The sequence below is a fragment of the Mirounga angustirostris genome, unplaced genomic scaffold, assembly GCF_029215605.1.
Source record: "Mirounga angustirostris isolate CCGP_5_RB_7025 unplaced genomic scaffold, mMirAng1.0.hap1 SCAF_5, whole genome shotgun sequence".
Taxonomy (NCBI): domain Eukaryota; kingdom Metazoa; phylum Chordata; class Mammalia; order Carnivora; family Phocidae; genus Mirounga; species Mirounga angustirostris.
In genome coordinates, this window is record NW_026991713.1 from 114889501 (window position 1) to 114914000 (window position 24500).

At 41.0% G+C, this 24500-nt stretch overlaps 2 protein-coding genes across 15 annotated transcripts in view; one reads left to right on the top strand and one right to left on the bottom strand.

Annotated features, from left to right (window-relative positions):
- Nucleotides 1-1854, bottom strand: part of PDSS1 (decaprenyl diphosphate synthase subunit 1) — a 40409-nt gene extending 38555 nt beyond the window's left edge. For 6 of the 7 annotated variants that reach the window (XR_010411681.1, XM_045874264.2, XM_045874266.3 and 3 more), the window contains exon 1: nt 1582-1854. Coding sequence is in view for 5 of the 7 variants with exons in the window: in XM_045874264.2 (XP_045730220.1) it covers nt 1582-1710 (129 nt within the window). In the remaining 2 variants the exon portion in view is untranslated. The remainder of the gene's footprint in view (nt 1-1581) is intronic. The other variant, XM_064591948.1, reaches the window with a different exon arrangement.
- Nucleotides 1855-24500, top strand: part of LOC123844151 (protein adenylyltransferase SelO-like) — a 39377-nt gene continuing 16731 nt past the window's right edge. For 2 of the 8 annotated variants that reach the window (XR_010411678.1, XR_010411679.1), the window contains exons 1-12: nt 1857-2392; nt 5772-5890; nt 6544-6672; nt 9504-9568; nt 9656-9712; nt 9803-9901; nt 10091-10158; nt 11618-11705; nt 15076-15145; nt 16590-16662; nt 18977-19060; nt 20006-20135. Coding sequence is in view for 2 of the 8 variants with exons in the window: in XM_064591936.1 (XP_064448006.1) it covers nt 2146-2392; nt 5772-5890; nt 6544-6672; nt 9504-9568; nt 9656-9712; nt 9803-9901; nt 10091-10158; nt 11618-11705; nt 15076-15145; nt 16590-16662; nt 18977-19060; nt 20006-20135 (1229 nt within the window). In the remaining 6 variants the exon portion in view is untranslated. Of the gene's footprint in view, nt 2393-5771; nt 5891-6543; nt 6673-9503; nt 9569-9655; nt 9713-9802; nt 9902-10090; nt 10159-11617; nt 11706-15075; nt 15146-16589; nt 16663-18976; nt 19061-20005; nt 20136-24500 lie in introns of all 8 variants that reach the window. The other 6 variants (XR_010411677.1, XR_008506037.2, XR_010411680.1 and 3 more) reach the window with 6 other exon arrangements.

Here is a 24500-nt window from a genome sequence, read left to right on the forward strand (position 1 = left end):
ATAATACTGTGCATTAATTATACTGGAATGTATTTATTTTTTTAAAGATTTTATTTATTTATTTGAGAGAGAGGAGAGAGCGTGCGTGAGCGAGCACAAGCAGGGGGAGCAGCAGAGGGAGAAGCAGGCTTCCCGCCAAGCAAGGAGCCCGATGTGGGGCTCAATCCCAGGACTCTGGTATCACGACCTGAGCAGAAGGCAGATGCTTAGCGCTTAGCCGACTGAGCCACCCAGGCGCCCCTATATTGGAATTTAAATACATTTTAAAAAAGGATTGTCAAAGAAGTATCCAGTGCTATTAGATGGAGGGTGCAAACATCTCTCCAAATAATGCCTTCATCTGTGATGCTGGAAATATTGGAAGTCTGGTTAGAACACTACTGAAATGGATCCCAGCAAAGCCCTGAGACTCTTTGCCCCTATTCTCTTTTTACTAGCTGTTTGCTGGCCCTGCTGCTATTCTCTCTCCAGGTGCCTGTTCTGGATAAGTTGTGAAATGTATCCACCTTGGTATAAAGTAGACATTTATAAATGCTACATATTTCATATAGGTAACTGATGTTTGAGGAATACATGGGAATATGAAGTGTCCCAAAGCCAACTGAAATAGAAGAGTCCAAATTCAATAAACTTTAAATAAAAAAAAAACAAAAAAACCCCTGAGTCTTGTGGATGAAAGGGGAACACATCATAATTGCTATGTGACTGGAGAAGTCTCTAAAAAGGACAGTGAGTCTACAGATTTTGCTCAATTATCCCAAACAGTGCTACCCTATAGCACTTTGAGAGTCAATCACTACAAAGTGCAGTTAGGAATCATGGAGCCACAGAACATGTCACTTTACAGAGGCTAAACTGGCCGGAAAGGGAGAAAAATGAGGTCGGGCCCAAGAGCTGTAGAGGAGAGAGTCAAGTAGTCACGGTTAGTGCTGAGATTCTGACTCAACTCAAGAAGCCACATCCAAGTTCAGGGTTTCTCTACTTGCGACATCCTCAGGCCTTTTCTTCCAGTGCCCTTCCACCCCGTCCGGGCGGGGTCTCCCGGGGAAGCAACTACTGTACGAAAGAAATGCGTTGCACCCAGGGCCTTAGCCCTACATACTCCCCACAAACGGCCTATTCCGAGCCCACCTGGATCTCAGGGCGCTTTTTGCTCTAAAATCCTAATTAAGACCTGTCCTCCTGAAGCCCTGGCTGAAATCCGAAAGGAAACAGGTGCAGTCGGGTCTCCAGGTTTCACTGGCTCCCTACCCCAGGAGACAGCCTGACTACTCCACCCACCCCCCGACTTCCCCCAAGGCCTGGCTCCTCCCCGCTCCCTCCCCAAGCCCCGAGGCGCCCGGGTCCCCGGGACCACGTTCTGCAGTCTCGCGCCGGGCGCCCCTGCTTCAGGCAGACGCCCGGCGCCCACCGCTCCACGTCCCCCGGCGGGGCTCGGGTCCCGGCGCCCAGCCAGCCCGGGGTCCCCCCGCAGCACAGCCCCGACGCACGTGCCGCTAGCTCCCACTCATTCCCGCCGCGCCGCTGTCATTGGCGCCGTGACCTCTGCGCCCGGCCGCCGCGCGCGCCTCGGGGCCTCACCTGAGCGCCGGCGTCTGCAGCCGAGGGCGTCCCGGGCGGCCCCGCGCGGCCGGGGGAGCCGGGCCCGGGGCTCCGGGCCGCCGGCCTCCAGGAGCAGCAGCGCCGCCAGGGCCACCTGCCTGAAGCCATGGTCCGAGTCCGAAAGCCGCGGCGGAGCGCTGGCTCCGCCTGTGGCCCGGCGGTCCGCCTCCCGGGACCCGGAGCCGGAAACTTGGCACCGGAAGAGCTTGGGCCCCACCCGGGCCGCCGCTTCTGGCTCCTCCCCGGGCTGGCGCCGCAGGCGCGCTCCCGGGACGGCCGCGCGGAACCTCGCCCCCTCGCCTGCCCCGAGCTCGCGGGAGCCGCCCGTCGCCCCGCTGCCGGCTGCGGTACGGGGCGCGGCTAAGCGGGACCTTCTGTCTGGGCGAGCCGTCTCACCCGAGCCCCTGCCCGCCGCTCCGGGGAGCCAGGAGCTCCAGCGGTCGTTGCAAAAAAGGACCTTTGGGAGAGCGGCCGGTAACAAGAACGGCCACGGCGCCCAGACCTCCAGTCGGCAGCTCTTCTGTTGTGCGTGTTTAGTCAGAGATGACTCAAAGAATTGGGCTCCTGTTTTGCTGCCTAACCCGGGGGCTCCCGTGTCGGCCGCTGTTTCTCTTGGGCGTGACCTGCCACGCCGTTGTCGGCTGCTCCCTGCTCCCTGGCCTGGAAGGAAGTGCCCGCCTTTGGCATCTTTCCAGTAACGTGTCGCACTACGAGCTGGGCTCTTGTGAGACAGAAGCTAAATTAGCCTTGTCTCTCGACTTTTGGACTCTGTCCTCCGAAAACCTTATAGGTACATCGTGGCATAGTTTGGCAGTCTTGCTCATACCTGGATGGGAGTCCCACTCGTGGGTGTACTTAGCTGTGTGAAATTGTTTAGTATTTGGTAATGTTGGACATATTTGCCAGCCTTGGGGATACTGGAATATGTACAGGATTAGTCCCTGACGTGGGTTAGAAAGTCCTCTCCTTGGTTCTATAGCCAGATCTACTCTTATGGTAATGAAAAAGCGTACTTATAACAGAAATCTGTGGTGCACGCAAACAGAGCCAGGGAGAGAAAGTGTAGACGTTAGGGATACAGAAATGAAAGAAACTTCATCTGTCCTCAAAAAATTCACCTTTATGAGGAAATAGACTAGCAAATAGGCAACTGCAGTTCTCTAAAATTTTTGTGTGTTCTTTTGAACCATGCTTTTTGCATTTAAAAAGTGAAAGTACCCGTGGTATAGCTGAGCACATGATTTCTATACTTATCTTCCAAGTGTTGTTTTTTACTGAATAAAAGGATAGAATAAGGTTTGTTAAAATAAGCCAAGTTTAGGATTTTTTCCCCAATCTTGAGGACTATGATGTAAAAAAAAATGTCAGGTGCTTTACAAATAAAGGTTGGTAGTACATATCTGTGGCTTGATACAGGTTTGTATATTAAGAAATATGCCACAGCTAGACTTTGCCATAGTAAAGTGTAGCAATAAACACTTGTATTTACAGTAATCCTACAACTTAGATATTATCATTTGCCCCTTTACACAGATAGGGACACAGGAGGATTTATATGTCTTGCCAAGCTCACAGTTGGCAGATATGGCTCTACCAGGCCATTTTCATTTAGAGATAGTTTTCCCTGATTAAAACAAAACACCTAGCTCTTAAAAAGATGGCATATATGCAAGGCTAAGTAGGGAAAGCAGATGAAATTTGTGAAGGTTTCCAACATTATAGTATAGCTACACTTTTGATGAGCTATATAACCTACCAATAGGTCATGCAGAATACAAAGTAGTTCTTTCGACCCAAAGAGGCCAAGCCTGTGTCTAGGAAGTTAAAACCATTGAGCTGTGCAAGTTAACTGCCAAAGAACAGACCCTTCTGTGCACAGGCTAGGAACAACTTGGGTCTTTTTGACTGTACTTATATGAATGAAACAACCAGTATTGACTGATAAACATGGAGTAAGTGTGTAATTGAAAGCATTTTCAAAGTTGTTATTTCGATATTGGAGAGTTGACTGTACTTGAATAAGACAGTTTCTTTCCATAGTGATACTGTTCGAAACAGGCTCTATGGTAGGACCAGGTTTTATAGCCAAGGAGAGATTATATATATGATACTATGTATAGGTGTATACCATGTCTTGATTCCTATTACTGCCTGAAAACGTCTCATCCTGATGTTATCAGATAAATGATCAATGAATTATCAAGGTCACTGTGGTAAGAACGTTTATTGAGAGAAGAGTTTCAGACATCATTAAACTGAAAGATTAGCGGTTTTTGTGGATTTCATATTCTTAGGCAAAGCTGAATGCTACAGAATTTAATTTTGGAATTACTGATTTCTCGGAGATGTTAAGATAAAGACTTACTATGCATCTGGAATTTTGTCTTGGATTGGGTTTGTAGTTTATGCTGATCATTTGGTTAAAGTGTAACGAGGGTGAGGGCTGGGGACCTCTGAAGCAGTTGGCCTCTTGTTCCACAGCCAATGATTAAATGTATTGGCTGATAAACTACCTTGCCAAAATGTGAGTCAGTCAGTACAAAATCATGGGTATTAGTGAACAGTATATACTGTCCGTGCTCTACTAAAATGTTAGGGCATCATGATAAGTGCATAAATTATGATTTAGCCTATTTCCACATAGTGGCTCTCCTAAAAGAGAAGAAAATACACTGTGGGATCTTCTACTTTTAATCATATTGTCAGGTTTTCTGTGGTGAATGCTGCAATCAGCTGTTTTTTGGCTGACTACCCATTTGTTCCCCGTAATGTGCCTTACGTACCATGTATTTAGGGGAAACTATAAAGGTTAAATCTGGTCCACATTTGCCTGTTTTTATACTCATCTGGGAAAGATAGAAGATTACTCTTATTTCTGTTATAACTGACATTTGGTTCACCTAGGCTTGGGTGAGATAAATAGAAGTTAATCCGAACAGTTGGATAAAGTATCTTGATGCCACCTTTCTCTACTGATTCAAAATATCATTTTCATTATATAGAGAATTCTTAACATTACTTTGGGTTGCTTCTGTTCTTTTTATTGAGTCCCTTTGTTCTTTGCATCTATTTTTGGGATAACTATTTTTAGTTAGTGTTCTTATAATTTATAAGAAAACTCCCATTTCTAAAACATTAGTTTTTATTTTTCAAGATTTACACTTTAAGCTGATCAGTTTTTTTTTTTTTAATTTTATTTATTTGAGAGAGAGAGAACTCACAAACAAGGGGAGCAGCAGAGGGAGAGGGCGAAGCAGGCTCCCCACTGAGCAGGGAGCCCGACCCCAGGACCTGAGCTGAAGGCAGACCCTTAACCAACTGAGCCACCCAGGTGCCCCTAAGATGATCTATTTCTTCAAAAAAATCCTACTAGGATGTTGGTTGGGTTTCCATATGTTTATTAAATAATTTGGTTACACTGATACCTTGACAATATAATCTCTATCCAAAAACAAGTTTTTGTGTCCCCTTGTTTTGTGATTTTAGTAATACACCTACCCTCTTCTGTTTGTTTTTTGTTTTAATTGGTTTGGATTAGGAAAACAGATTAAGATTTTTTAAATTGTACTTAAAAGAAAATACGTTCTGAGTATCTAAAGCATGTTCAGAACTCTTTTCGTGCAGCTTTTAAAATAAGGTACATGTGCTTTAGCGCATGTTTTGTACATTTAGTAAAACATCTGTTGCCTGGTATTAGAGTTTTTTATATGTATCTGTTTCCTTTAGTACTTATGATTTTCTGAAGGGCAGAAAGAATGTGATTAACTGCTTAATATTTTTTGGTTGGATTCCACTGAATTGGCTAGTACTGTAATTCTAAAACTATAATGCTGCTCGCCTCTACTTCATTTATACATTCTTATTTATAAACATATTGTGCATCCTGTTGGTCTCCCACAAGTGAAAATCCTCAAAGACAGGGTATGTATCTTGTTTTAAACTTTTTCCATCTCCCATCTTCTTGGGTGGCTCCATTTACTGTATTATATGAATATTAGATAGCTATGGTTGAAAATGACAAAATAGGCTTTAAATAACAAAGTAGGAAGAAAACAGTGGTATAAATTGATTTTCTCGAAGAACTGTAGTCCTTCTAAGGAATGTTAATGTTGTCTATGGGACAAATGAAAACACTAAGAAGAGATTTTGTTGTTGTTTTTTTTAATCAGCTGTGTTGCCAGTTGATCCTGTTAAAGAAAATTATGTTCGTAAAGTGAAAAACTGTATTTTTTCAATTGCCTTCCCTACTCCTTTCAAATCAAGAGTACGTCTTGTAGCAGTTTCAAAGGTTAGGCTTTATTTTTTCACAACAAAAATACTTAACTCATTATAACTTTTGTCTAAAAAAAGATATTCATACTTTTTGGAGTTGAATTGTTAGTCTATTGATAAATGATTATATTTGTGTTTAAAATTCAGACACTTGGAGAATGTCATTCTTAGAAATCACGTTTTGATACTGATTCCTAGTTTTGATACTGAACCTAGTACTCCATTTGATCTTAAAGTTATCTTACAAAGAAAATACCCCTTTTTGAAAAAAGGGGGCAAATGAGTTAAATTCTTAGAAATGGGCTCTAACAAATTATAAATTGTTCTCTCATGATATAATTGGATTTGGGATAGAAATAGGACATTAACTTTTTTCTAGTTCCTTTAAAGAATGTGTGCTAAGAAAAATAGTATTTTACTCTGCGTCACAAGAATTAAATAAAAATTTTAAAACTATCTAATAGAACTAATTTTCCCAAATAGCATAAATAATATAAACTATGGTACATCCCTCATGAGAAAATATTAATGTGCTTTTTGAAGAGGTTCATTCTTTTAATTTTCTTTCTTCCACCAAGTCTCTTCTCTCAAAAATTATTAAAGGATTACTTCAGTTTGTAAGGTCTTTTTGTTTTGTTTTGTTTTGTTTTTGTTTTTTTCCTGCCTCAGGAAGTTCTAGAAGATATTTTGGACCTTGACTTATCTGTCTCCGAAACAGATGATTTTATCCAGCTTGCGAGTGGTGAAAAGATAGTATTTGGATCCGTTCCATTGGCTCACAGATATGGTGGGCACCAGGTATGATAGCATCATAGCATCAGCTATGACTTCCCTTACGTAAATATAAACAGTTGGTGGAGAGGCTGTCCCACTAATGAAGTTATTTTGCATTAATTCCTCTAATATTAGTGTATGGAGACTTCAACAGATGTTTCTAGAAGAATGTGTCATCATAAGATGTTTATAGTTGGTTGATGTGATTTCTTGCTGTGATAAAGCTAATGCCCAACTTTCTTTGACAGAATCGAGAAAACTGGGGTAGCACTAATATAATATTTCTGTGAATTATTGCTAGAGAACTAATTCAGGGACGTTTCAGGCAAGAGATGTAGGCAAAGTCAAGTAGCACAAAAAGTCAATATAAAAGCCCCAGAAGGATAAAGAGATTATAGTTTTGCCAGGATAGCTGCAGAAGGAAGTTTTAGAACTGCTAGAGACTGCTAGAATTTAATCAGGATTAACTGGGGGTGTTATTTATGCTGAAGCAATTAGGAAAGCGACTTCTAGAAATGAAGTTAAGATATTGAAGCAAGTTCAGGTCGTGATATCTGACTAAATTAAAAAAAAAAAAAAGGAGAAAGAGAAGGAACACAGGACCAGTTGTTGAACTTGCTGTGAACTAGGTAAGATTAACAGTCTGGTTGTTCAGGGGCTGGCTTAATTCGGAGTATATTTTAGGAAAAGTAGAGAAGTATAATAGGGTTGGAGTAAGGATTAGGTTAGAAAATATGAAAAGTGAAAAGTGCTTCTATGATAGCTATTATAATAATGATAATATCAGGCTCTGGTTTGTTGGGGGCAGTTAATTCCTTTTAGATTTTTGTTGCTTTCATTCCTCAGTGTCCTAAGAGGCAAAACTATCATGGAAGCTAAACTAATGTAAGCCGAGAAGCAAAGTGACATAGACCATTAGGATGGAAAAAGACTTCAGGGGTCATCTATGACAAACTCGAACCTCAGTGTCTTGATCCGTAAGGTGCAAAGGTTGACCAGGTCCATTCCAGGAGTTGTGAGAAGGGCTGTGGCAAAGAAATCTGCTTAATTTTATTTAACACCCCATTTTCCAAACATACTTGACTATAGGGTTTTGTTGTGTTTTGTTTTTAAGGAATAATAACATTTTGCTGAACTATGTTTCTCAATTTTGAAAATTCTGGACTAGATGATCCTTATGGGTTTTTTTTTAGCTCCCAAATATAGGGATTCCATAGTTCAAAAAGCCATTTCCCATATAGGTTAAATTTATTAGATAGCATTTTGTACCAGTACTCACATGTACTGTTAGAATACAAATGCAAACCTTAAGCCCTGCAGAGTTTTGTTAAGCTGTATTTTTTTGTAGGTTTTTTTTTTTTTAAAGATTTTATTTATTTATTTGAGAGAGAGAATGAGATAGAGAGAGCATGAGAGGGGGGAGGGTCAGAGGGAGAAGCAGACTCCCCGCTGAGCAGGGAGCCCGATGCGGGACTCGATCCTGGGACTCCAGGATCATGACCTGAGCCGAAGGCAGTCGCTTAACCAACTGAGCCACCCAGGCACCCCTTGATAGTATAGTAAATTAGATTTTTTTCATCGATTTCATGTTTCATCTCTTGCTTCTCTCTGATTTGAAATTATAAAGATTTATTTATAAGGATGGCTTTGCCATTTTGAACACTAAATGATTTCTCCTTTATTAATAGAGAACTACCTTCTTAGTTCCCCTGACTTCACTCCTAGCTCTGGAGTTACCATTCTTTCTACTTCTTTTTCATGGTGTGGGATATACCTTATGTATTGTTGACTTTAGAAATTGCCAGAATATGCTAAGAGCACCTTTTAGATTTGTGCTCTTAGAGGTATCATATAGCTAAAATTAATGGTGATCTGTTCCTGGTTAAGATGAAAGATTAAAATACTGGGTAGATTTTTCTCAAATTCATGTTTTTCTATCAGAACTATAAACATAGTTTAAATATTCCACACCTATTTATAGAACCCCTTTTATGTGCCGGGAACTATAGTGGTGAATGAAACGTGTCCCCTTTGCTCAGATTGCTAATACTCCAGGGGAGGGGATAAAGAAATGAATTCTAATAACATCAGCATTCTGATAGGGTTAAGTATAGGAGTTATGGGAATTCACAGAACACTCCTAGTCCCAGAAAGTCAGAGACAACTTTCTGGTGGAAGTAACATGCATGTGGAAAATGGAATGATGTCTAAGTTAGCAAATCACTGTTGGTAATAATAATTATTACCATCTTAGGAGCTCTTGCATGTGTCGGACATAGGACAGAGCATCCGTTAGCATTCATTCTTATAACAACCTGGCAAGGGTTATCTCATTTTATAGAAATGAAAGATCAGTCTCAGTGGGATTAAGTAATTCAAATTTCCATAGCCAGTAAGTGGTATAACTGGGAGTTGGGCAACTGCAAACAGAAAATGTTGGAAACAGCTAACTGTGTAAGTTCAAAAGCAATTTTTTTCAGTTACAAGTATGTTCTTCATTTTACATTGCATACATATACTATAGGCAAACTTTCTATGAATAAGTTGTTCCTAGTTCATATTCTGGAATTAAATAGATCAATAGATCAGTTCTAAGTATTCTACACCTAACAGACTTTAGCTCAGCTGTAAGATGATGAATGTAATTATATGTCTCAAATTTATATTTTTAAAATGAATTTCACTTATGTCTTATTGATTGAATTTTATTTTCACCTTTGTTCAAGTTGTTGATTATTATAATCCTAAAAATGCAATACCCTCTTCTCAATTTTGACAAAATAACTTTGGCTGTAAAATTACTATGAAAGCTTTAAAGGGTAATAAGCATCAATAATTTTCCTTTTTCTCTTTAGTTTGGGATATGGGCAGGTCAGCTTGGGGACGGAAGAGCCCATCTTCTTGGAATTTACATGAACAGGTACCACATGTTTTCCGGTATAATAGGTTTTCTGCTAAATATTAACACAGATCTTCTGATACTTAGATTTCTTTGTTGTTGTTGAAGGCAGGGTGAAAAGTGGGAGCTCCAATTAAAGGGCTCAGGAAAGACTCCATACTCCCGGTACAGTTTGATATTTTTTTGGTCATCTAAATAAAAATTGATATTGTCTTCATTACAACTGAAAATCTTTTTGCTCTTGTTTTGCCCTAGAAATGGTGATGGCAGAGCTGTACTTCGTTCCTCAGTGAGAGAATTTTTATGCAGCGAGGCTATGCACTCTCTTGGAATTCCAACTAGCAGAGCTGCAAGGTAATTCCTTTTTCCTTGAAGCTAACTTTCAGGACCGCATCATGTTATCTGCAGGCATGTGTTGGTAAATTGAGCCAATAAATCTCTGGTAGCATGATTGCTCACCGTTTCTTACGGTTTTAGGTACTTCTTGGTAGCTTGCTAGCAGTTAACATGTAAGTTTAATTGTTGGATTCTCTTATGTTTCAGTCTGGTTGTGAGTGATGATGAAGTATGGAGAGATCAGTTCTACAATGGAAACGTTGTGAAAGAAAGAGGTAATGATAATTTTTAGAATATTTACATAAAATTAGGCTGAGTTCTTAAAGAATAACAGATCCTGGACATCTTTGCAGACCAGCAAAATGTTATAAAGCTAGGACATGAAAGTTCATGCTCTTTCTTCTGAGGAGAGACCCTCGGACCTTTCGTCAGAGCCTGACTGCTCTTACTTCATGCTTGCTTCCAGTCGGTTCAGTTAACTTCTTCCTCAGCCTTTAGTAGGCCAGAAATAAAAAAAATCAGGAACGGGTGAGAAGTGTGCTGCAGAGCAGCAAAGAGAAACAGCGAGAGAAACTTGACCTTGAATCTCTGGGGAGAGAAGAGACCTGAAAATCAATAATAAGTGATTGACTGACTGATTGATTAATTGATTTTGAGTAAGCTCTACACCAGTGTGGGGCTTGCACTCACTGCCCTGAGATCAAGAGTCACATGCTCTACCGACTACGCCAGCCAGGCGCCCTAATAATCTTATTCAACAGTTTAGAAGGCAAAGCCCTACCTGCTCTGTTGGGTCCTCTGGACATCACTGTATGACGGGGCAGCATTTTTACTGATGTTCATGGTGATTCACCAAGTGCACATATTATATTCTTTATACTTAGCACCTAATATGTTTTGACAAGATTTTCATAAAAAACAATCCCCCTAGAGTATTCATGCTTAAAGGAGTTAAGGGTTATTTATCTTTGAGGTTAGGAAGGATTTCAGTCGGGGGAGAAGAAGGAGTGTGCATGTGCGTGGCACAGGGAATAGTACAGAGGCCCAGAGGTGCAGTGAGTGTGGGATTATGTCGAAGAGCAGCACCAACAGAACAGGGGCTTTGTTGCCTGGGATAGACTTCATCTTGACATCCAGACACATGGAAGTACAGCATTCCTTTTGAGAAAAAAAAGACATGAATTCTCTTTACTAATTATATTACTAATGCCTGTAGTCAAAACAGAAGGCGGCAACAGAAGGCTGCAAACACTAACACAAAAATGTATAGATTCACTTTGTTTCGTGTATGCATAAGTTAGAACATATGCAAACGTTTATTTATTGAAGTTGATTTTTGATTAGTTACACTGAGAGAAGGCACTGGCAGGGACTATGCCATGGAAATCATTCACTAATTCCCTATTTCAGGATGAGGTACAGGGAAAAGGTCACAACAGAGGAGACAGTGGGAATCCCATGTTTGGATCCTGACAGTTTAACTGAGCGCCCTTTAATGAGGTTGGAGCCTTGGTATTTCTGAAAGTGTTGTGGTTCCTGATACTCTAACTGATTCAAGGCTTAAAGAAATAGAGAAAAATCCTCGATCCTTTCTAGAGTATAAATTAGTTGCTTTTCTGATAAACTGGGTTCCTGTATTGTTTTTTTACTAAAATAATTTGAATTCTCAGAAAAGCATATTATGCTATATTTGCACAGTTTAAAATAACTTGTGCTAAAATATGTGTTTTTCAGGTGCAGTAGTGCTGCGTATTGCAAAATCATGGTTTAGAATTGGATCATTGGAAATTTTGGCTCATTATGGTGAACTGGATTTACTAAGGTTAGAAAATGACTTTTTTTTAAATGATTGAAGACAATTAAATGCTTATATAAGTGTTGTGAAGTTAAAATATTTTTGGTTTTCTTATAAGTAAAACCAAATATTTCAATTAATAAATATTTTTAACACTTGCTATGTGTGGGTTTTCTAGGAGGCCAAAAGAAGTGTGAGACCCAGTAGACCCTTTGCTCAAGGAATTTTTAATCTAGTATGCAACCCAGTTGCAGCTGAGGGCCTCTGTGCCATTCAGAGCCCTGGGTGGAAGTATTTCACCCCCCCCCCCAACCCGCAGCCTGCAGAGGCCCAAAGATCTCCTTCCAACTTCTGGGATTCCCAGGGTGTCTTCTCTCTCCTGTCTCTTCTTCCTTGGACTATATAGTTTTGACACATGTGAGATGCCTGGTTTACTCTGGGTTGACCCACACTTGAAACTCAGCCCCTTGGTATCCAAGATCTATAAAGAACTTCTCAAACTCAACACCCAAAAAACAAATAATCAAGTCAAAAAGTGGGCAGAAGATATGAAAAGATACTTCTCTGAAGAAGACATACAAATGGCTAACAGACACATGAAAAAATGTTCATCATCATTAGCCATCAGGGAAATCCAAATCAAAACCACATTGAGAGACCACCTTACACCAGTTAGAATGGCAAAAATGGACAGGGAAAGAAACAACAAATGTTGGAGAGGTTGTGGAGAAAGGGGAACCCTCTTACACTGTTGGTGGGAATGCAAGTTGGTACAGCCACTTCGGAAAACAGTGTGGAGTTTCCTCAAAAATTTAAAAATAGAGCTACCCTATGACCCAGCAATTGCACTCCTGGGTATTTACCCCAAAGACACAGATGTAGTGAAAAGAAGGGCCATATGCACCCCAATGTTCATAGCAGCAATGTCCGCAATAGCCAAACTGTGGAAAGAGCCGAGATGCCCTTCAATAGATGAATGGATAAAGAAGACGTGGTCCATATATACAATGGAATATTACTCAGCCATCAGAAAGGATGAATACCCAACTTTTGCATCAACATGGATGGGACTGGAGGAGATTATGCTAAGTGAAATAAGTCAAGCAGAGAAAGTCAATTATCATATGGTTTCACTTATTTGTGGAACATAAGGAATAGCGTGGAGGACACTAGGAGGAGGAAGGGAAAAATGAGGGGGGTGGGAATTGGAGGGAGAGATGAACCATGAGAGACTATGGGCTCTGAGAAACAAACAGGGTTCTAGAGGGGAGGGGGTGGGGGATGGGTTAGCATGGTGATGGGTATTAAGGAGGGCACGTACTGCATGGAGCACTGGGTGTTATACGAAAACAATGGATCGTGGATCACTACATCAAAGACCAATGATGTATTGTATAGTGACTAACATAACATAATAAAATTTAAAAAAAAAGAAACTCAGCCCCTTCACTAGGACAAAAGCAAACAAACAGGCAAAGTTTACACAAAGCATCTCAGGACAGAGTGTATCTTACTGAAGACTTTTCTGCAGGGAGGACAGAGGATGGCTTCAGAAGAGCGAAGGCAACGAATTCTTACTCTTGCACCACACAGTGCAGCTTCCAGCATTTTGTGATGTCTTGGTGCCCGCAGTGTCTCTACTTAACACAGCTCCATCTTCCTCAAGCCCACTTACGAGATGTGTCTTCAGGCAAAAACATTTCCTCCTTTGAGAGGAATTTTGCTTCCCTTTGTTAAGATAATACAGTTTTAAAAAGTCGTAAGAAGTCACATAGATTCTCTTAGACAAACTAGAATCATTTGGGTTGTGGATCCTGTTGTATTGTAGTTATCAGTGTAATAAGTCCAGATACCTAGTCGGTGAAGGATACGGGGAGAGAAGACAAGAGGGAAATGAGTAAGCAGAGTAGGGAAGTCATCTCACTTCAGCATATGTTCGCTGAGCTCATGGTCATCTTGCTTGTTGAGAAGAGTTGTCTACACTCACAGGGCATTATTTCTAACTTCCCATTTGTTTTTTTGGGTCACTAATGCTTGGATTCATGGTGTCACTGAAACTGTTCCATCTGGTGGTAATACTTCCGTTATAGTTCACTTAGCTCTCTGGCATTTGGTGTATATTAGTGACCGCCTCCTCCTGAAAATCTCTCTATTGGCTCACATAGCCACGTATATATTCCTTTTTGTTTCCCAAATGCTTGCAACAGTTCTTGACATATAAGCACTTATTCACATGATTAAATTATTAAATGACTAGAAAAATACATATATACACAAACTCTAATCCACTCCTTTTGTTTTAACTGGCTTTTAATAATTCCCAAGTCACATCTACAACCCCAATTTTTTTCTGGCTTCTTTCTTCTTCTTTTTTTTTTTTTTTTTTAAAGATTTTATTTATTTATTTGAGAGAGAGAGAATGAGAGAGAGCACATGAGAGGGGGGAGGGTCAGAGGGAGAAGCAGACTCCCTGCCGAGCAGGGAGCCTGATGCGGGACTCGATCCAGGGACTCCAGGATCATGACCTGAGCCGAAGGCAGTCGCTTAACCAACTGAGCCACCCAGGCGCCCCCTTTTTTTTTTTTTTTTTAAAGATTTTATTTATTTTTTATTTGAGAGCGAGAATGAGAGAGAGAGAGCATGAGAGGGGGAGGGTCAGAGGGAGAAGCAGACTCCCTGTTGAGCAGGGAGCCCGATGCAGGACTCAATCCAGGGACTCCAGGATCATGACCTGAGCCGAAGGCAGTTGCTTAACCAACTGAGCCACCCAGGCGCCCTTCTGGTTTCTTTCTTATCCAGTGCATTAAACACTATAGTTAGTTGACAAGTCAGTTAAAATAGGGAATAAAAAATATGATACACAGAAAACTTAAATACTTTAACTTCAAACATTGGGCAATTTTTTGCCACTCCCTATTTGAGAAGTCTTACGTGACTCTGCTGACATAAATAATCCTTCCCTGCTCTGTTAACTTTGTATCTTTTATATTGTTCTGTTATTGCATGTGTTACACTGTAATGTCATTATTTCTTCCTGTGTTCGTCTCCCTGATCTGCTCTGTGTGCTTTGAGGTTTGGGTCCTCTGGGCCTGGGTCTTGGCATATCCTTTCCCCCAGGACTTGCACCTGATGGGGCATATAATAGGTGTGTGCTGGGTATTTACTGAACTAATCTCTATTTGTAGTATAACATGGTGGAATCTAATACTGTCTTAGAAACACATTTCCAGTTTTGACTGGTATTGAGGAAGTATTTCTCTGTGGCTGTTTTGAGAGTAAAATCTTACTTTGATTTGTAAAATTTTAAGTTTGAATCTAATGGCTTCCTGGTTGTCAAGGGCAGATTTAGATGATTTGATACTGAGGAACGATGATGCTCTCTCTTTCTTCTCTCCAGGACATTATTAGACTTCATCATACGGGAGCATTTCCCCTCAGTGAAGGTCACAGAACCTAACAGATATGTGGTAAGTTTTTTTTTTTTTTTTTTTAAGATTTTATTTATTTATTTGACAGAGAGAGACACAGTGAGAGAGGGAACACAAGTGAGGGAGAGGAAGAAGCAGGCTTCCCACGGAGCAGGGAGCCTGATGCAGGGCTCGATCCCAGGACCTTGGGATCATGACCTGAGCCGAAGGCAGACGCTTAACTGACTAAGCCACCCAGGTGCCCTGAACTAGTTGTATTCTATGCAAATTGTTGAAATTGGCATTCTGTATTTTCTGTACAGACAATGATAATGTGTGTAAATGACAGTTTTATTTCTTCCACTTCCTTATTTTTTCATCTTTCATTCTTTTTTTTAAGATTTTATTATTTGAGAGAGAGAGAATGAGAGAGATAAAGCACATGAGAGGGGGGAGGGTTAGAGGGAGAAGCAGACTCCCTGCTGAGCAGGGAGCCGGATGTGGGGCTCGATCCCAGGACTCTGGGATCATGACTGGAGCCAAAGGCAGGCGCTTAACAACTGAGCCACCCAGGCGGCCCATGTGGTAAGTTTTTAAAGAGAAAGAGCAATACTTGGTTTTATCTCCTGGCCCGCCAACATCAGCGGTTACAACTTAGAACTTTACTAAAGGTAGGAAAGGAAATGTAGAACACTTTGAACATTTTGTTAGAGGAGGAGAAGGTGAACCACTTCATAAACAAGACATAGATAAGAAAGTTGTTTTGTTTGAAAGGTATCCAGAGAAAAAGAACAGGTGCTACTACATCCTGATTCTAGATATTCTAGATATTTCTATAGTAGTAATTTTAAAATAAACACAATACGTAACAGGAAAATGTGATTTTCTATTCCCGTGGAAATGATTTGGTCTCCATCACCCTCTTTCATTCTCTTAGCGGCCGCAGAGAAGAGAATTCCATTATTTTTCTTGGTGACTCATTTCAAAGTTTAAGAATTCATTTTGCTGGGCGCCTGGGTGGCTCAGTTGGTTAAGCGACTGCCTTCGGCTCAGGTCATGATCCTGGAGTCCCTGGATCGAGTCCCGCATCGGGCTCCCTGCTCGTCAGGGAGTCTGCTTCTCCCTCTGACCCTCCCCCCTCTCATGTGCTCTCTCTCTCTCATTCTGTCTCAAATAAATAAATAAAATCTTTAAAAAAAAAAAAAAAAAAAAAGAATTCATTTTGCTTACATTTACCTCCCTTGTGCTGAATTCTAATGCATTTCCTGTTCTTACTGGACATGGAGAAAGCCTGGTCATTATTACTGTGTCTGAGCCTTTATATATTATTTCTCGGTGACTAATTCTACGTTCTTCCATTTTTTTCGTACATCAGCTAATTTCCATTCCTTTAGTCATCTTCTGGCATTCTGAATTCTTTCCATGTTCTCCTTGTGACTTAGCAGAAGATCCTAAAAGAGTATACATTCCTGAAAATCTGAAAAATTTCTGAATTTTATTTTAGGATTTTTTCTCTATTGTGGTATCAAAGACGGCACAACTCATTGCCTTGTGGATGTCTGTTGGTTTTGCTCATGGTAAGTCATCTACTGATGTTTCATTTTCCTGATGGGAAAGTAGAGTTAATTTGTTGAACCAGAGGACTTCTTTTTTGTGTACTTTTAAATATTCCCGCTGATGAGCTTCTTAACATTTACGATATATGAATTGGCTCTTAGCAACAGAGAAACAATTTTCTTGTGTTTAAAATGGTTTTGAATGGAACAGTATACACAAAATAGAATAAGCATCCTCAATTCAACAAGGATGTTATTACCTGCATAGCTTTCTTTTTTAAAAAAAGATTTGATTGATTGATTGATTTTAGAGAGAGCATGAGTGAGCAGGGGGAGGGGCAGAGGGGGAGGAAGAGGGACAAGCAGACTCCAGGCTGAGCTCAGAGCCTGACTCCAGAAGCTGGGCTTGATTTCACAATCCCAAGATCAAGACCCGAGTCAAAATCAAGAGTTGGATGCTTAACCAACTGAACCACCCAAGCGCCCCAGCCTGTAAATCTTTTCAACATTGTGGCTACATGTATTATATTTAGGTCTCTTTAAAGCTGTTTATAAAATCTTAATTGTAAGGGGCGCCTGGGTGGCTCAGTCGTTAAGCGTCTGCCTTCGGCTCGGGTCATGATCCCAGGGTCCTGGGATCGAGCCCCGCATCGGGCTCCCTGCTCCGCGGGAAGCCTGCTTCTCCCTCTCCCACTCCTCCTGCTTGTGTTTCCTCTCTCGCTGTCTCTCTATCTGTCAGATAAATAAATAAAATCTTTAAAAAAAAAAAATCTTAATTGTAAAAGCACTGCATGCTTTTGATAAAGAATGGTAAGTATAGGGCACCTGGGTGGCTCAGTTGGTTAAGTGGCTGCCTCGGGCTCAGGTCATGATCTCAGGGGCCTGGGATTGAGTCCTGTGTCTGGCTCCCTGCTTGGTGGGGAGTCCATTTCTCCCTCTCCCCCTCCCCTCACCCATGCTTGTGTGCTCTCTCTCTCTCTGGCTCACTCTCTCTCTCAAATAAATAAAAAAATTGTAAAAAAAAAAAAAAAAGAATTGGAAGTATACAGAAGTGAGTGTGAATTCCATTCTCCAGGGTAATCATTAGTAACCATTTCGTATCAATTCTTTTGGGCTTTTTGGGGATGACATTCGTACACCTCCTATGAAAAAAGCAGGGCTGTCTTGTGTGTTTGAAGTTGTGAAGTTGCATAGGAAGGACTATCTGCCTGAACTAAGAATAACTGAAAAACAAATCACGTATGTTCTGATGTCTCTAGATAAATACCAAAAGGGAATCCCACATTGCAAAACTTCTTGAAATCCGCTTGCTTATCAGACACAGACTCTATGTATCTCTCTTGGGGTGGGTTGGGGGAGAGCGGGGTAGGTGTTTCATAGTTTTTGCTATTCTGAACCATAGCACAACAACTACCTTGCAACTGTATCTTCATATTCCTGAAGGTAACTTTTGAGGACAAACCCCTAATGTGGAATGGCTGGGTTAGAGAGTCTGTACATTTAACATTTTGATAAACAGGGCCATCTTACTCTGAAAAAGGTTGAAACCCTATATTGGACGCAGTTGCCAAATACCCTGTATTAGGCTGGTGTATCTGTTCCCTGGCTTCCTCCTACCCCACACTCCGGCAGCTAGCCCTAGCCCCCTTGCCTGGGAGGGCACACTCCCTCCCCAGTCTGCTAGTGGTCTGCAGCTGAGGACTGTAATGGGGAACATATCCATATTTCCCCCTTTTCCCATCCTTTGGAAATGAATTCATCTTATTCCTTTACTAGTTTCATTTCCATTCCAAGTAACTTACATTTTTAAAAACAAATGGAAGAAACTGAGGATAAGTAAGAAGAAGTTGTATTTTTGGGGCTTTTGTTCCTGCGCTATTTGAAATCTTTGTGGGGGTGGGGTATAAAACAAAAGGCTAAATTTAGTTAAAAGATGTAGTTTTGATATCTATTAAGTTATTTGACATCAACAGTTAAACTTTCTTTTTTTTTTTAAAGATTTTATTTATTTATTTGATAGAGAGAGACACAGCGAGAGAGGAAACACAAGCAGGGGGAGTGGGAGAGGGAGAAGCAGGCCTCCCACAGAGCAGGGAGCCCGATGTGGGGCTCGATCCCAGGACCCTGGGATCATGACCTGAGCCGAAGGCAGACGCTTAACGACTGAGCCACCCAGGCACCCCCAGTTAAACTTTCAATTGATAATCTAATTTTGTTTCACTTCTAAAACAAGTGCATTTCCATTGCCTTTTCTATTCTGAATAATTTTATACATTTAAAAAATGCCTTATTATTTTATTACCACGTTTTTGGAATCTTTTTGTTGTGGTTTCAGGTGTTTGTAATACCGATAACTTCAGTTTGTTATCCATTACAATTGACTATGGCCCATTTGGTTTTATGGAAGCCTATAACCCAGGTATGTGTGATTTATATGTAAATATGTATGTGTATACACACATATATCTTATTTCACTAAAAAGTGATTACAAGTTTATTTTAGATAAATTGTTATAGCTAATACAGTGATGGGGTAGTAGAAAGAATTGGGTTCATTCATAAAATGGTCATTTTATGTGGTACTCAATGTTCCAGGTGCTACAGGGATACAAAAATGAGCCCTTTGTGGTCTTTGCCCTTAAGGAATCACATATTAGAGAAGATGACAGGGAGGGTAGTAGGGAACCTGTGAGAGACAGATGCAGGTTTGACTTCCGGCATCTGAGTCATAGTGGCTCTGTGCCCTTCCCTGGACAAGTTACTTATCTTCTCACTTTACCAACCTATAAAATGGAGGCCATAGTAACACAGTCCTTACAAGGAGGGATCCAAGTGGGCTTTGTGGAGGATGTGATACTTGAGGTGGAGTTTGAAGTACATTTATGATCACCTGAAGATTCTTTTTTTTAAAGATTTTATTTAGTTGGGGGAGAGAGAGAGAGAGAGAGAGCGAGCACGAGCAGGGAGAGGAGCAGAGGGAGAAGGAGGGGGAGAAGCAGACTCCCCGCTGAGCAGGGAACCTGATGCGGGACTCGATCCCAGGACCCTGGGATCATGACCTGAGCCAAAGGCAGACGCTTAACCAACTGAGCCACCCAGGTGCCCCTGATCACTTGAAAATTCTTACATATTAGAATTGTATTCCTCTATTAGGCAAATATTCATATTGAAAAAGAATTTCATGTGTATGGGTAGTAAGTGTTTATGTTACTTTTTTAGTTAAATGTTTAATGTCAGAAAGATTTAATAAATGTGAACATATCTAATGAATATAAATTTATTAAATTTAAATATAAACTTAGAGAGAGCTTGTTTATTACAATTATCTCCACTAAAAAATGCTAATATTTTTTATTTTAAACAGATTTTGTCCCAAACACATCTGATGATGAAAGAAGATATAAAATAGGAAATCAGGCCAATGTTGGGATGTTTAATTTAAACAAGTTGTTGCAAACTTTAAACCCATTACTGGATCCTAGGCAAAAGCAGCTGTGAGTAAATCCTAAATCCACTAATTAAATCTGTATGAAAATACAGTTTGTATAATGATCATTTTTTGAAGCTAACATTTTAAAAACCATCTTATTATTTAGTCTTTAATAATGAAGGCATTTCAAACTGTGTATTTTTCTCTAGTAGAGTTTTGGCTTTTTCCCACAGTTATCAGGATAAAGTGTTTCCTATTTATTGCTTTTTAGGTGTTGTGAAATTTTGTTTATTTCTTCTTTGATCTAAGGGTTATTTATCACTGTTTTTCTTAATATTTAATAGTTGGGATCATTTTATTCATATATTTTTATATGTGTTTGGTAAAATCTATTTAAAATGTGTTAAGGTTTCTTTGTGGCCCCAACATAATGAATTTTGTGCATATTTCATGATCAAACAAAAGAATGTATACTCTGTAGTCAAAAGTTTTACTATATCAAATTAAGTGTATTGAATATATTATTCAAGACCTTTATGACTCTATTTTTTTATCTATTTGATAAATTTGATAAATTTGATACATAAGAGATGTGTATTAAAATCTCCCACTTTAACTGTATTTTTACTAAGTAGTTTTTTGTAATTGTTTTAAATTTGCATATTTTGCTGTTGTATTATTGGTACGTACAGATTTTTACTTATATTTCCTTAAAAAAAAAAAAGTGCCCTTTAGCCCAACATAATCACCCCCCTTATCTTGATTTATCCTTTTAACTCCAAATTTCAATTTATATGGTATTAATATTATGATTCGTGCTTTCTTTTTGTTGGATGTGCCTTGAGTCTCACTTTGTTTTTATACCTTTATCACTTTGTTTTAAAGTATGTTTCTTGTAAAAACAAACAACACATATAGCCAGGTTTTAATTCAATATGATGGTTTCTGTCTTAATAGAAGTATGTAGGCTGTTCATATTTATTGTAAAAAACTGATTTTATTCCTGCCTTACATCATGCTTTATCTTTATTTTATGTATCAGTTCCCCCCCCATGGACTTTACTTATCTTTTTATGATTTGAGCAGTTCATTCATCATCCCCCCCACCTTGATTTGGAAACTACTGTATTCTCCACCCGCCACTGCTAATTATCTTCCTTTTTCTGCCACTTTCTCTACTGTTATGGGAAAATGAGTTTCCAAATAGTTTTCCTTCACTAAGATTCTATTGGCTTATTGTTTTCCCCCTCCATCTCAATGAGACTCAGAATGCTTTTATGTTTTACCTCTAAGTACCCAACTGCTAGATTTTGCTAATAAGATAGCTTAGTATTTTGAATTCAGACTATTGTAGGTTTTTCCTTGAAGTGTATCTCTCCCATCTTAGGAGTCCTTGCCCTTGCGCTTCCCCCACCCGCACATGCACATATTTCTAATCATTTCACTGCTGGCCACTGCTTTTTATTCATGGTTCCATCTTGAAGTCTCTGTTTTGATTACTCTATTATTTACTGGGGTATAGAGGTGATATATTTTCTGAATTCTTACATAACTATTACTGTTTTTATTTTACTCCGACAGATAATTGAGACGTAGGGTATTAGATTATGGATTCACTTGTATGTAACAGAAACCCAAAATAATAGTAGTTTGAGCAAGATGGACATGCGTTTTTCTCTCCCATGAAAGTGTGCAGGTTGGTAATTGAGGGCTGGAGTGGGGACTCTGCTGTCTGAGTCTCAGACTGCTTTCAGCTTTTCATCCCGCCTTGCACTGCGTGTAGTCCTCAGGGTCTGAGATGGGGCACTGTCTGTAACATCCAAATTCTGTGTGGCAGCATGGAGAAGAAGAAAAGAGGCAGGTCCTCGCTACTGAAGGGTACATGTCAGCATTTGTGCACATCACCTCTCTCTTTTCACATTAGTCAGAACTGTAAAGCGTAGGGGCCTTACGTTGTATCAGCTTAGCTACACTCCAAATTCCCCTTCCCTGTATGGTTCTGGCCCAAGAGAAGTTTGCGGCATCCGGAAGGTGGAAGTGAGGCAGCAGCACCATTCCACCCGGAAGGCTGGGCTAGAGTCAGGCCCCCCTGCCGCTCCCGCGCATTGCCGTCCGTCTGCTGCTTCATCGTGCTGGGGTGGGGAGAGAGCCAAGTGGAGTCCTGGGCTGGGGTGTGTACTGCTCTGGGCTGAGGGGCACTGGCTCATCCTGCAGCTGACCTGCACCACTGAGCTTGGACGCTTGGGGTTTAGACATGGGTTTCAGTTTGTGTACATTCCGGTTTGTCTTCACTGTCTCCAGTTTCACATCCAATTTTCTGTCCTCTCCTCGCTGCTGACGTTGAGCCCCAAAACCAGACACAGAAGCAACAGTACGATATGCCATTCTTCACCGGCTCCCACGATCACGGAAGGTCGAATCCCTAAGATACACCCCTTGTCCTCTGGCGCCAATAGTGGTTCTGCTTCTCTGACTGTAACCACATCCCCAGCGAGAGAAATCTCTGCTGTTGCTTAACTGTTGACTTTTCCTCCATTCCTTTTTGTGCTTCTGGCACTCCATTCTTTGTATGAATCCTCCGTATGTCCCCAAGTCTCTTACTTTTTTCCTTATGCTTTCCGTTTCTTTGTATTTTTGTATAGTGTTTTTTATACACTTTTTAAAAAAGAATTATTTATTTGACAGAGAGAGAGAGGGAACACAAGCAGGGGGAGGAGGCAGAGGGAAGGGAGAAGGAGGCTTCCCTGCTGAGCAGGGAGGCCATGCGGGGCTCACTCCCAGGACCCTGGGATCATGACCTGAGCCGAAGGCAGATGCTTAACTGACTGAGCCATCCAGGTGCCCACTGAATAGTGTTTTGTAGTATTTCTTCTTCCCGATTTCCTAGGTCACTAAATTTGAGTCTCAAGAGTAACATTATCCCCCTCAATTCTTCCACTGAATTTTGTAGTCTGAAATACTATCTTGCAGTTCCAGAAGGTCTCCTGAGGCACAGTTTATTCTTCTGAAGTGTCTTGTTATTTTTTTCATATTGTTATCTGTCTCCACTGGCTGTTCCATTGTACTAGGAGCCAACTGTTCTGGCCTTCTTTTGTTTTTCCTCTCTCTGGGTATGAGAGGAAAACACTTAGGCACTGCATTATTTTCCTTTGCCTCTCCATTGGGGCTCTGCTCCAGTTAAGCAGTCATACCCCTTTCATGGGCTGGCAGAATACCTGCAGGCAAGTTTTCAGCTCTCCACTGGGCCTCTCGTAGGCTGCCTCTCTGCTCCCAGCTCTCCCAAGCAGTCAAGGCTAACATTCTCCCACCTTCGGGGGTAGAGAGGTTTTAGCAGCTCTCCTGTAGCCGCTTGGAAGCCAGGAAGCCCACTGATTTTTTGCAGTTAACATTTATACAGATAGGGCCCTTAATGTCTTTGCTCTGCTTGGCCATGCTGTACCTCAAGAATGAGGGCCTGCAGCCTTGCTCAGACCCTCCAGGCCTGCAGCCTTGCTCAGACCCTCCAGGCCTGCAGCCTTGCTCAGACCCTCCAGGCCTGCCTGCCTCCTCCAGGCCCCTGAAGCTCTGAGGCCCAGCACAGGGGCTGAATTAGAGCAGGGAAGGGCAGGTACCCAAAATTCATTTGAACCGCCATCTTCCTTTGACATCTCTGGTTTAGTGTTTGGCCTTGAAGACTTTTAAAGGAAATCACTTATTCCCCTTCTTGTGGTTCCCTGCAGTTGGGGCGGGGTGGGGGGGCTTCCTTAGAGTACACAGTCCTTCTCTGGCTCCACTTACTCCTCTCCGGGGGACAAAGGGTTAATGATCCATTTGATGAATTTGGGAGAAGAAACTAAACATGTGTGGCTCATCCTAGTAATACCTCTCTTTTCGGAGATGTGCCTGACCAGAGAAAGCCTACATTTTCTGCTTTTTTATATGAAGAGTTTACAGGGGTGTGCCCAAATGGGGGAGACCCATAGTTATAACTGTTATTCTAGTAACTGAGTGAACAAATCTTTCTAATTTAGGCACAATATATTAACATGCTGATTATCCATAGACTTAAGCCATATTTTTGAGATTAGCTTTCATCAATAATAAAGCTGAACTTTTTTTTTTAAAGATTTTTTTATTCATTTGAGACACAGAGATACAGAGAGAGAGAGAGCATGAGCAGGGGGAGAGGCAGAGAGAGAGGGAGAAGCAGGCTCCCAGCTGAGCCAGGAGCCAGACGTGGGGCTCCATCCCAGGACCCCGGGATCATGACCTGAGCCGAAGGCAGACGCTTAACGACTGAGCCACCCAGGAGCCCCTAAAGCTGAATTTTTAATCTCAGTCTGACTATTGTGTGATCTCTCATTCTGAATTCAGGCTGAAGAAACAAGTGTACATGGTTGCCTTTTTAAACAACAGAATAAATAATAGGCAACATTGTAATGTTTATAAT